This window comes from Sporisorium graminicola, chromosome SGRAM_13, assembly GCF_005498985.1.
Source record: "Sporisorium graminicola strain CBS 10092 chromosome SGRAM_13, whole genome shotgun sequence".
Lineage (NCBI taxonomy): Eukaryota > Fungi > Basidiomycota > Ustilaginomycetes > Ustilaginales > Ustilaginaceae > Sporisorium > Sporisorium graminicola.
Window position 1 is genome coordinate 336,817 of NC_043723.1, and position 12,039 is coordinate 348,855.

At 56.4% G+C, this 12,039-nt stretch overlaps 5 protein-coding genes across 5 annotated transcripts; 3 read left to right on the forward strand and 2 right to left on the reverse strand.

The window, feature by feature from the left end:
• Positions 1 to 353: 353 nt before the first annotated feature.
• Positions 354 to 4,945, forward strand: EX895_002172 (uncharacterized protein; the record flags this gene model as incomplete). Its single annotated transcript, XM_029882771.1, has 2 exons — positions 354 to 2,985; positions 3,405 to 4,945. 2 exons carry the CDS (start codon positions 354 to 356, stop codon positions 4,943 to 4,945), a joined length of 4,173 nt encoding a protein of 1,390 aa, XP_029740916.1.
• A 197-nt stretch (positions 4,946 to 5,142) lies between these two features.
• On the reverse strand, positions 5,143 to 5,851 carry EX895_002173 (uncharacterized protein; the record flags this gene model as incomplete). The annotated part of the gene is made up of 4 exons (XM_029882772.1): positions 5,143 to 5,159; positions 5,249 to 5,386; positions 5,484 to 5,604; positions 5,696 to 5,851. 4 exons carry the CDS (start codon positions 5,849 to 5,851, stop codon positions 5,143 to 5,145), a joined length of 432 nt encoding a protein of 143 aa, XP_029740917.1.
• A 601-nt stretch (positions 5,852 to 6,452) lies between these two features.
• Positions 6,453 to 7,094, forward strand: EX895_002174 (uncharacterized protein; the record flags this gene model as incomplete). The annotated part of the gene is made up of 1 exon (XM_029882773.1): positions 6,453 to 7,094. One exon carries the CDS (start codon positions 6,453 to 6,455, stop codon positions 7,092 to 7,094), a length of 642 nt encoding a protein of 213 aa, XP_029740918.1.
• A 481-nt stretch (positions 7,095 to 7,575) lies between these two features.
• EX895_002175 (uncharacterized protein) lies at positions 7,576 to 8,234 on the reverse strand (the record flags this gene model as incomplete). Its single annotated transcript, XM_029882774.1, has 2 exons — positions 7,576 to 7,646; positions 7,817 to 8,234. The coding sequence occupies 2 exons, from the start codon at positions 8,232 to 8,234 to the stop codon at positions 7,576 to 7,578; spliced, it is 489 nt and encodes a 162-aa protein (XP_029740919.1).
• A 363-nt stretch (positions 8,235 to 8,597) lies between these two features.
• Positions 8,598 to 11,801, forward strand: EX895_002176 (uncharacterized protein; the record flags this gene model as incomplete). The annotated part of the gene is made up of 1 exon (XM_029882775.1): positions 8,598 to 11,801. One exon carries the CDS (start codon positions 8,598 to 8,600, stop codon positions 11,799 to 11,801), a length of 3,204 nt encoding a protein of 1,067 aa, XP_029740920.1.
• Between the last annotated feature and the right edge of the window lie 238 nt (positions 11,802 to 12,039).

Below are 12,039 nucleotides of genomic sequence, written 5' to 3' on the forward strand. Positions count from 1 at the left end.
TCAGCGCAAAATAGCACAGCATACCGCTCTCCACCTTGCTGCTGCTGCTGCTGCTGCTGCTGCTGCTGCTGCTGCTGCTGCTGCTGCTGCTGTTCGCGTGGAACCTCCTGCGCCTTCTGCTGCCTCCGCGGTTAGCTTGCTCTGCGCGAAATACGGATCCGAGAGCTGCAAAGGCCAAGAAAGCTTCTTCTCGTCAAGGGTCTCGAGCCACTCACCGAACGCTTTTTGACTTACGCTCATCATCCGTGCCTGCCACGACGCGATCTTGCCACACTCTCACCATCATACCTCTCTTCAATTGCACGACGATACGGAGGCGGCGCGGCGCTTAGCTCTTCCATCACTCCTCCGCCATGCCGCCTAAAAAGGTGTCGCTGCCAGCGAATCCACCCGCGGATCCATCTCAAAACATCCCGCTTCAGTACACCACCTTCTTCTCCGTAGCGCCTCTCAACGCCAAAAACGTCTCGTCATCCTACCTCAAGACAGAGGCTCAGACATGGATCTCTCGCTCTCAAGCAGCTGTTCAGTCGCAAGGACACGCCAAAAAGAGGAGGTTGGATGCACTCAAAGATGGCGCTGACGCTGCTGACGCCAGCGTCAACATGGATGAAGACGACGATCTCGAAGCTGAAGAAGGTGAAATGGAAGCAGCCGAGAACACTCCGGCTCATCGCACCATCGTAATTCACCCCGGCTCGCAGAATTTGCGACTGGGTCGAGCCACCGACCTCTTTCCTATCTCTCTACCGAACGTGCTTGCTCGTCGAGCAAAGAAAGCTGCTCCTACGCAGAGCGGCGCAGACTCGAAAGATACAGAAACAAAGGCACAGAATGTGGAGGATGAGGATGTCGACATGGCCGATAAACAGGAAGTCGATGCAGCAAAAGCGAGTACAGACGCATCAGAGGAGGAGGAGGAGGAGGAAGCAGCTAAATCATTACGCAAAAATCCGAGAAGGTCAGCCGCCAATGGAACTTCGTCAGAAAAACCGTCATCGAGCAGCTCAGCAGCAATCCCTGACGACCCTGTCAGCCCCAACAAACCCTCGCTCAACGAAGGCATAGATGCGATCAGAAACGATCTGCGCGCCATCATGCGTCAGGAAAAGCTCCGCTCCGTCGGAAACGCCAAGAATCTCGCTGCCAACTACAACGATAGCTCCCAGCCAGAGGACGTTCCTGAGCACAACGACCTCTTCGGCCTCGAATGGACTGACGAGGACGTCGACGGTGAAAATGACATCCTGGTAGGCGAGCAGGCGCTTCGTCTGGCATCCTTCTCCCAGCCAAAGACAGCAGAGCCCAAGCAACTGCAGCAAAGACGTCAGCAGCAGCAACAGCTTTCAGCGGTCAAAACGCTGTCACCACCAGACCCGGCCAGACCCTGGACGCTCTTCCGTCCATTCAAGCGGGGCACGCTCGATCTCAACGCTTACGAGAAGCACTACGGCGCTTCGGCTGCCGTGCAGGCGCTCCTTGGAGATGTACGCACTATCTTGGAACACGCCATCACATCCCCGCCCGAAGACACGGAAGCGAGGCAAGAGATGGGCAAAGTGGCACCCATCGGACTCGGAATTCCACGGGAAGAATTCGGTAGCTGCACCGTCATCCTTATCGTCCCAGATCTGTTTTGCAGGTCTGACGTCAAGGCACTCGTCGAGCTGCTGCTGGTCGACATGGGTTTCGCACAGGCATGCATTCAGCAGGAAAGTGTGTGTGCCACATTTGGCGCCGGTCTTTCGTCGGGCTGTGTGGTCGATATGGGCTCGGAGAAGATCTCCATCTCGTGTGTCGAGGAAGGCCTCATCCTTCCAGAGACGCGCGTTCAGCTCGCATACGGCGGCAACGACCTCACCAACTTCTTGGCAGAGCTCTTCCTGCGTGCCAAGTTCCCTTACCGCGAGCTCGACTACCGCTCGAGTATCGCCGACAGCTTACTCATTGACGACTTGAAACGCAAGCTCGTCACGCTCAACCCGGCAGATGTGGGTCTCAACATTCACGATTTCTACCTCAGACTGCCATCAAGGCCGACGATGAAGTATCTGTTCAGGACGTACGACGAACTCATCATGGGCCCAATGAGTCTGTTTGATCCGGCGGTGTTCGACCTGGACGGCAAGCCGAGGATCAAGGGCAAGGCGGAAGCTGTGTCGAAGAAGGAAGAGGAGGGCCAAGACGAGGGTATCGCCGAGGACTTGACCGAGCTCAGCGTCCTGCATGGCCTGGATGTACCAGTGACAGGCGCCATGATATCCTGCGTCCAGCATCTCTTGCCGGCGCCACCAGCACCTGCAGCACAACCCGCCGCTACAGCAGCCGCAATCACCGCCAACGCTGGTACTGACACGGCTGCGGCTGGTTCCGAAGTAGGAACACCCGCACCTCCTGCAGATGTCAAGGGCAAAATGGATGCCAGTGGCAGTGCCGTGCCGTCTCGAGCGGTGTCCCCTTCCGCAACTACCAAAGCAGACGCCGGTGGTGCAGATGGGAGCCTCCTCCCTTCCGCTGACGCATCTGCTCGACCTTCTCCTACACCCCAACCATCGTCTATCGGCGGCGGGGGCGGTGCTGGTGGTGCGACTGTAGCTACTGTCGAAGACCCGGGGCCACCCGCGCCAGCAGGTCCTACCGTCGACATCCCCTACGAAGCCTCCAAAACCTCTCTGGACCAAGCCATCCTCAACTCGCTTCTCACCTCGATCGGCCAAGTCGGCCCTGCAGGTGACGAACGTCTGCGCAAGATGTCGAACAACATCCTCTGCGTGGGCGGCACGGCGCGTATTCCCGGCCTTGGTGCAGCGCTCGAGGCGAGATTGACCGCGATGCTCGGCAACCACTTCAGCGTTACGACGGGCGATGCCAACAATGCCCCCAAGGTGACGGTGATTCCGCCGCCGAGGGATATGGATCCACAAGTGATGGCGTGGAAGGGTATGAGCGTGTTTGCGAGGCTGGAGGCTGCTTCGCAGGAACTGTGTTTGCGCAGAGAGGATTGGTTGCTGTTCGGATGGAGGGCGTTGCGGGAGAAGACGCTTTTCCTTTGATTGAGCTTCACTTCGGTCTTATGATGTAATTCTACCGTCTTATCTTTTGTTGGCACGTCTCGCGAAGAACAAGCCTGCGACGAGAGCTTGTGATGGTAAGCGAGACGGTTGTGCTGATCGCGGTTCTGCGATTGAAGTCGCTCGTCGCGAGGCGTGAGAGGTGGTCGGTGGTGGTTGAATTTGGTCGAAGATTCATGTAAGAAGGAAGGCTTTCCGCAGCTGCATCAACGCACGGGGCGTGGCGCGCATTTCGTGAACTTGTTAGTGGCTGGACCCTGTTTTCCTCTCGCTTCAACTCGTATCACCATCTCCACCTTGTCCCATTCCCTTGCGACCATCTTTTGCGAACAGTGTTGATGATGGACGATACACGGTCGACCACGCAAGCTTTCGGTAGCAATGCTACGTTTGACCCGCTTGCCGTCGCGCCGGCATTTGCGCGTAAACCGTCATCAAATGTCCCACCAACAGAGCCGCAGCATCCAGCGCAAGCGTCTACCTCTGCCTCGAGTGCCTCAGACTCTGCTCGAACCCGCTTCAGCGTGCCTGAACTGGGAGATGCTTCGTTGATGGGCGAATTGCCGACCACGGACCCACTCTCGATCTTGCTGCAAAAGCATCTACCACCGCACGTCCGACCTCCACGCGACCTATCTGGCATCTGGCACACTTCTAGCGGGCCAACGACAACCGAGATCAATGCGCCGTCCAATGAGATCCCCGACCCTTTTGCACCAGGTAATGACCCGGAAGTGGAGACCATCAACGCCGACACAGTCAGACAAGGAGCCGCCTCGAACTCGTGGCGTAAGATTGCTTCTCTAGCCCGAAGCAAGCTCGAAGCTTACTCCAACGTGGAACGTCAGCGACTCGTCCAACAGCAGCAGCAGCTGGTCGATGCACCGCCGACGCACGATCAGGAGATGGACGTTCGACAGGTGCTAGAGTGGTGGAGCATTCGGCTGTACGCTTTGGCGCGGCTGAAGCTCTACTCGATGCTCCGGACTGAACTGGCCGCTTTGTGGCAGGTGTTATCGACTACCCGGGTGCACGAAGGGTCGCAAGTGGTTTTGGCGGATACAGAGGACGTACCATTTACGCTCAGAGTGTTGAAGGCCACTGAACCCAAGTATAGAGGAGAGGTGCGGACGACGTTGGAACAGTATACACTGTTGATACAGTTGTGTAAGCGGAACATGCGGCGATCGAAGGCGTTCGCAAGAGCAACAGCCAAGGATGGGGACGGAGGTGTGGAAGGAGAGGTTCGAAAGTGGAGAGGCCGAGCTGAGCGGGTGGGGTTGATGCTGGCGTTCACGCTATCTGAAGCGAAAGACTACGCGGGAGCCATCGAGGTGATGACGCCGCTCGTCGAGAGTTCGTTGCGCCTGGACGAAGCAAGAGCGTCCGACGTGGAAGGGCATATACAGCTCGTAGCTGTTGCATCAAGACTCTGGATTCAAGCCGGTGACCTCTCCTTCGCATCCACGCTCCTCGACCGCGCCGAAGCTCTCCTCCCTACCCCCATACCCCCTACACTCACTGCGCAACTCAACCACACCCGCTCCCTCATCCACGCCATCTCCGGCGACTTCTCCGCAGCCTCCTCCCTCCTCCCCTCCAACCCGTCTACACCGGCAGAACACCTCAACGCAGCCATCATCACGTTCTACGCTGCACACCTCGACGCTTCGCTCTCGCAGCTCGAACAGCTTCTCTCCTCCCACCCGCACGCGATCGCGAGCGCAGACGCGGTGGTGTTCAACTTGGCCACGCTGTACGAGCTCGGGCAAGGGTCCGAGTCTCAGGCCGTGGCGAAGAAGAGAGAGCTGCTGGATAAGGTGGCCAAATTTGCTGGGGAGCCTGGCGTTTCCGGGTCGAGTTTCAAGCTGTAAGATGGGTGTGAAGCTGGAAAGTAAAGATGATTTGCCTTCAGGCGCGACAAGACGTCTTGAAACACAGAGTGTGCACGCGTGTGTGAAACGGTCCATCACGAGCTTCGGGATGTGCAGAACAAAGTTCGAAAACGGTACAAATACAATATGGATCGGAACGATGCCAAAGGAAAGGTGACGACTTGAGGGTGGTGCGATCAATCGAGTTTCTCCACTGCCATGGGGGCAACACAGAGGCAAAGTCAGAGCGAGGTCAGTAACGATCGGCGGATGATAGCGGCTTCGCGAGTTTGATAGACTCACACTGATCCAGCCGTGCCAGCACAACATGTTTCGAAGTCTCCTCGATCTCTCCCGCCAAGAATACTTCGTCGAGGATAGCGTAGACCTTGTAGAAATTGAAGACGAGATCGAGCTCGCATACATTGCCAAAGAACGCGTCTGTTCTCGTAGCGACAGAGATTGATCCATGTGTCGGATGTGTCAGCTTGCCTCTTCACGCAAATCTGCTTTGGTGTGGGGTGATGGTAGAACGCACCTAGTACCTCGACAAACAAGTGTATCGCTTCGAGGTAGGCCAGCTCGTTGTCGTTTGCATCTACGCATACGCAGAAGAACAGACCTGCATAGCGTCGATATACCAGTTTGTAGTTTCGGAACTGTTTGCGAAACACAGCATGCGCAAGTGCCGTTGTTAAGTATGGCTGCAGTCGGCAAAGATGTGGAAGCAAAGTGATAGAGGGAACTTACCTCGACAAAGTTGCTCTGATACTTTTGGTCTCTGGGTGCGATCAGGCGATGCACCTCTCCTCGTAGGCGAATCTTCTCATCGTCGTCGTATGGAACGTAGAATTTGGACAGGCGCGTCTTTCCTTGACGATTCTGGACGAGGATGAAGCGGATCATGCTTTGTATGCGCCTTGTCGCTGCCTAACGTGGCTGACCAGTGGTCCCGTGAAGGGTAAGGATGCCGAAGCGATGCCGGCGTAGACGAATGTTTGTTGTACTGCTGTGTGCGTGCGTACGTGCGTGCGTGCGTGTTATATGGATCAGCAGAAAGATGTTGGGCGGTGGAAGGAGTGGTGACAAAGGGAAGGTGCGGTTGTTAAATGGAAGGCTGTGAGGACCCTGAAAAGTGTCCGTGCATGTCTTCGAGAGCACGAGTCGGCCGGGAATCCAGCAATTTTGCAGGACGCGACTGATGAGGTGGAGCCAACTGCCAGAGATGCAAGTCACACACATTCGAGAATGAAGCTTGCTTTTGAACCTCCGCCCAACCCGCTTCACACACTCCAACTTATCCTGTCTTCCAGCAACGACCTGACTATCTTCTTCTGCTTGCTTCGTACACATACCTCGATCCGGTCGAACAAGCTGGACAGAGCTTCAACTTAACCGCATAGGGCACCGATCTCATTCATCGGTCGACCTTTGCCCCCTCTCCTTCTCTCCAATAGCGCTGGCTCGCTCTTCCTCCTACTACTCTTCTCTCTCACACAGCTTCATAATGAACGCACCACCACAGCAGCAGGGACCACCTGCGCCCACCGCCGAGCAACTCGCCATCACTGACGCTGGCTTCCAGCAGGTACCTCTGGCGCTTGATCCTGAAACACAGACTCTCCACACACCCGTACCCGATCTGGACCTGACAGTGCTCAATGCACTGATTCGCTCGATCCAAGGCCTGCCACCCAACGTAGCCTTCCCGCCCCCACCCAACGCCATCGCTCCGCAACGCAGTATGGCGATCAACCAAGCCAAAGAACAGGGCAACACGGCGTACCGAAACAAGGACTGGGCGGAAGCTGTCAAGATGTACACGCTCGCCATCGACGTAGCCGCCTCGCGCCCGCTGTGGGAAGCCAACCAGGTGGCGAGAGACGAGCTGAGCTTGTGCTTGGCTAACAGATCGGCGGCCTTTGCGAGCTGCGAAGACTGGATCGGCGCGCTTTGCGATGCAGAGGCCGTGACCAAGTTGAAAAAGCCCTGGGCCAAGGGACATTACCGTAAAGGCAAAGCATTGGTCGGGTTGGAGAGGTGGAAGGAGGCCAGAGAGGCGTTTGAGCTGGGTCTGCAGTTTGACCCGGACAACAAGGATCTGAAACAGGCGTTGGAAGAGTTGCCTTCGAACAAGAATCAGCTTTGATGCAATTCGGTTGTTCCGCTTTGCGTCTTTTCTTTCCCTTATGCATCCTTGAACAGAGATGGAGAAGGAACGTCTGCTCGCCCTGCCTCGACAAATGTGTACTTTTATTACTTGATTGCAGCCAATGCTCACACACCAAACACAAGCGCTCTTGCTTTTGACCAGACTCGTTTTGAGGCGGCGTGAGAGTATCGGAAGTCAGCCGACAAAAACGCGCACAGTGTGTAGAGCAGAACAACTAAATGGGTTGGCTCTTTGCCTTCACCGGTCAGCAGCAGGCTCTGTCGCGAAAGCAACTCTCAGCTAGCGTTGCTCCCTTCACGTCAAGCCCATTTCAACGAGCAAATATCCTCGTTGCGCACTCCGACCAGACTGCGTACCACTATTTAGAGGAAGGCTTTATTCGGCTTATCATTGCAATATCGAGGTGGCGCCGCAGTGAACACGTGGATGTTGTAGGTTGATGATTGGACGAAACCGTTTACGACGACTCCTGCGAGTTGTTGCCGCCGTGGTATGGGTGGTCGACCAAGTTGAACCAAGGAAGCGTGCCTGTTTTGGGTGTGCGGCAATGAATTTGCAAAGCAAGATAGAGTCAGTGAACAGTCTCGAAATATGATCGCAATGACAAGCTTCGTAGCTCTGCGGTGAGAGCCCGACAGTCGTTCCATTTCAGATGCCCAAGCTTGTTCTGAGTGTCACTGTCTGCTCTGGTAACTTACTAAATTTCAACTGCGAGAAGGCGCTGTTCCTGTGCGCAACACCCTGCAGGTATGGAGTGAGGTCGCTCTTGCTAGGATCCGTACCGGGAGGCTTGATACCCGCATCAATCGCAGCCTGGTTGGCCTTCTGCTCCAGCTCGTTCTCCTTCCAACCCCAGAAGCGGAACGATGACCTCTGGTATGCGAAAAGGAATCCACCGCACAGTCCCAAGAACGTCGAAAGGCGCAAAGCGCTGCTCAGTCCACGCTTGGGTCGTGTTGGATCGAACATCTCCATCAGGTAGATGGCCGACGGGAAAGCAGCAGTGGCACCGGCCATGGCAACGTAGTCCGAGCTGCGGAAGCTGCGAACCACACGCGAGAAGTGCGGATCCGCGTCGATGACCGGGTACGGCGTGTCGAGTTGCTTGACGGGCATCTTTTGTGTAGGTTTGTGTGTAGAAGAGAGGGTAGAGAGTGAGGTAGGTGAAACGACCGACGGAATGGTGTCTGGAGTGTGTTGGTCGACGACGATGAGCTGCGAGAGGAAATCTCAAATTGCAATTGCTCTTTGGTAGCGTCGACCCTCCGTCCTATTTCCAATCTCGCGGCTTGTCGCACGGAATCCTTCTTCCTCGCATTTGGCACAAAGTCATGCTGAGTCAGCAAGAAAGGTTGCACCCTGTTTGCGAGGAAGAAAAGTGGAGGAAAAATGAGCGTCTTCTTCTGCTTGCTCTCGACATCTTCTCACCATCTTTTCCTTCTCAGCTCATAGCAATTCCGGCTTGGAACTCTCGACGGAATGCTCGCAAGACGAACGCCGCGATGGTCTGCCGCACGCGTACCTACTAGACCTGCTGCATCTGCAGCCTGTCCAGCAGCTTCCGCTTCGTATTCGGCCTTCAATGTCTCGCCGCACGGCACACCGAGAATACGCCAATATGCCGCTTCTGTGCGTCTGCTCACATCGTCATCAGCCCGAGCTCTTCCCCGCCAACTTCCGCGTCGCTCAGTACAACAAGACGAAGAAATAGATGAAGCTTCTGGAACAGCAAGTGCCAACAGCAACATCAGCGACGAGCTAAGCGGTACCGACCCTGCCATTCCTTGGTTCCTGCAGACAGAAACAGTGGACGCACCGCCTTCGTCAGACTCTCAGCCCGACTTCTCGACATCGACACGATCGGACACGACTGCCTCTGCACTTGCCTTCTCATACATCCCACTCACACCTAAAGTAGAAGAACCCAATGCCATCGCCAAACTCAAGTCTCACCTCCTCACCGGCCCCTCTGCCAACTTGATAGCTAGGCCCAGCGAAGACGAGGACCAGCTCACACCTGTCACCTTGATTCACCCAGCATCACTGTCCAAAGATCCCAGTTCGGATGCCTATGGCACAAACGACTGGATCGTGGTTGTCCAAGTGAAGAGCAGCGCAGCCGGCAGTGTTCGCAGAGTGGCACTCGATGTCGGCCGATTCCTCAAGCATCAGCCACCCCCTGCAATGGAAGCTGAGTTCAATTTGGACGAGTTTCTGGGTCCAGGTCCTTCTGCACCACGATACACTAAGTCCCCCTCCACACCCAAACCAGCTACGCCTGCAGCTTCACCTCGACCCAAGGGAATGTCCAGGATTGAGCACGAGCTAGGCAAAAGCCTCCCCGACTGGGCCGTCCACCGAATCGCACTCCAGAAGAAGTTCCCCGACGGCTGGAGGCCGCCCAAGATCCTTTCTCGAGAAGCCCAGGAGGGAATCCGCCTGCTCCACTCGTCGGACCCAGAACAGTTCGACGTCGTTGAGCTCAGCAACCGCTTCCGCGTCTCCACTGAAAGCATTCGACGTATCCTTCGCTCGGGCAAGTGGTTCGTTTCCGGTGAAGTGAGGAGCAGACAAGACCGAAGAGCCGCTGAACGAGCTACCGAGCGCGAGGCGTCCGAACTCGCCGAGATCCGTCGTTTGCAGGAAGAACAGAGCGAGCTGGTACAAGACGGAGAATCGCCTGTCATCGAAGAAGTTGACTTCTTGGAGGAGGAGGAGGACGGCGACACGCCCGGTATCCAACCAGTACGATACGAAGGCTTGGTCATGTCTGCCTCAGACGCTTCCGCGCTCGGTGTGACGAGCAAGAGCAAGACCGGTGGCAAAAAGGGCGACGGCAACTGGTGCCTCGTCGATGCCGATTGGTGCATGGTGCACGTCATGACCGAACAGGCTCGTTTCACGTATGACATTGAAGGCATCTGGCGCGAACTCGAGGTGGGTGCAACCGCGAAATCCAAGCCTTGGGAGGAAGCTTCCTCGTCGTCGTCCTTCGGTGGGCCATTGGCCGCGGCCGAGTCTAGACCGTCTAGACCGAGGACCAAGAGGGACATGTTTGGAGAGAACCTGGGCAACCGCACGCGCAATACCGGTGATGGCGCAGGCAGCGCAGGTGCAAAATTCGGCAGTTCCAGTAGGAAATTTTCCACCAGCACCATCAGACGTGCTGCAGCGGCATCGTCCTCTGCAACCACTGTAGTTCCGGAAAGCCTCGAACAGCTGCTTTCGCGCGTGCAGCGAACTTTTCAGTCCGGCTCCTCAGACCCTGTCCCTGTCGACGTCAAAGGTTGGCTCCGGTCCACCCGCAAGCAAAAATCCATCACATTTCTCGAACTCTCCGACGGCTCTCTCAGCGGTTCTCGCTCCCTGCAAGCCGTCGTACGCAGCTCTAAAGACTCCCCATCATCCGAGATCGACCGTCTAGCCGGTCTTACTGTCGGAACGGCACTCCACCTGACTGGGCACCTGAAGCCGGGACGCGGGACGAAGCGCGGACAAGAAGTCGAGTTGGATGCTACGGCCGTGGAAGTGCTTTCGAACTGTGACCTGAGCTATCCGTTAGCGGCGGTGCAGATGCAACACAATAGCACGGCGGTCGAGCAGGGTGGGTATTCTGCATCGCTTTCTGAGCGTCGGAACCCTCACCTTCTCGGTAGACTGCCTCGCTACGCCGCAGTAGCGCGGACACGACAACGACTGGAGCAGGGCATGGGCGAATACCTGACGAGCAACGATTTTGTCAAAATCGCATGTCCTATCCTCACCAGTAGCGACTGCGAGGGGGCGGGGGAAGTGTTCCAGGTCGTAGCGGACAGCGATGTTCGCTCAGCACAGGCGTTGACGTCGTTCTGGTCGGGGTCGTCGGCGTACTTGACCGTGTCTTCGCAGCTGCACCTCGAAGCGGCTGGTTTGGGATTGGGCAGGGTGTGGACGTGCAACCCTGCTTTCAGGGCCGAGGGAAGCGCTACCAATCGTCATTTGGCGGAGTTCTGGATGTTGGAGGTCGAAATGTACTTTACGGACTTGAAAGGGATCCTGGATGCGACGGAGGGCATGATTCGGGCTGGTATCCGTTCAGCGTTGAAGGGTGCGGAGGATATGGAGCTGTTGGCGGATGAAGATCATCTCAAGATGCTGCGAGGAGTCATCGATCGCGAAGGAACGTGGCAACGGATTACCTACCAGCAAGCGTTTGAGATGCTGTCCAAAGCGCCAAGGGGAGCATTCGACGTCGACCCACACCCCGACCACGGGCTAGCCAGCGAACACGAGCGCTGGCTGGCCTCGGAGCTAGGCCCCGTCTTCGTGACGCACTATCCACTCGACCAAAAAGCGTTCTACATGAAACGCGCCTGCTCCTCTCCCGCTACACCGACGCTGGTCGAATGCTTCGACTTGCTCATCCCTGCACTGGGCGAGCTCGTCGGTGGGTCGGTTAGGGAGCACCGCCCCGCGAGTCTGGCTCAGAATCTGCGCGATCTGGCCAAAAACAGTGGCGAGAAAGATGCAGGTGGCATGGACAATTTGGGGTGGTACCTTGACGATCTCAAACGTTTTGGCGGCAGTGTGGAGCATGCTGGATTTGGACTCGGGTTGGAACGGTTGCTGGCTTGGGTGAGTGATACGGCCAGTGTGAAGGACGTTGTTCCTTTCCCTCGGGTCAAGGGTCCCATTCGGTTTTGAGCTCGTTTCCATGACTCTACATCCTGTCTTGTCAATCAATGTGCAAATGCTGACGTCGGCAGAACTTTGCTCTGTATGCGACTGGCGATGTGGCCAGACGTCTCACCGCTCTCATCTCTGCGTGAAAATGTGCTCATTTGAGCTCTTGTTGCCCTTCGTGTGAGCCATCGTGTGCCAAGGGAGTGTTCGGGCCTCGAGACATCACACCACGCACAGGAATTGCAAGCACAAACATCGA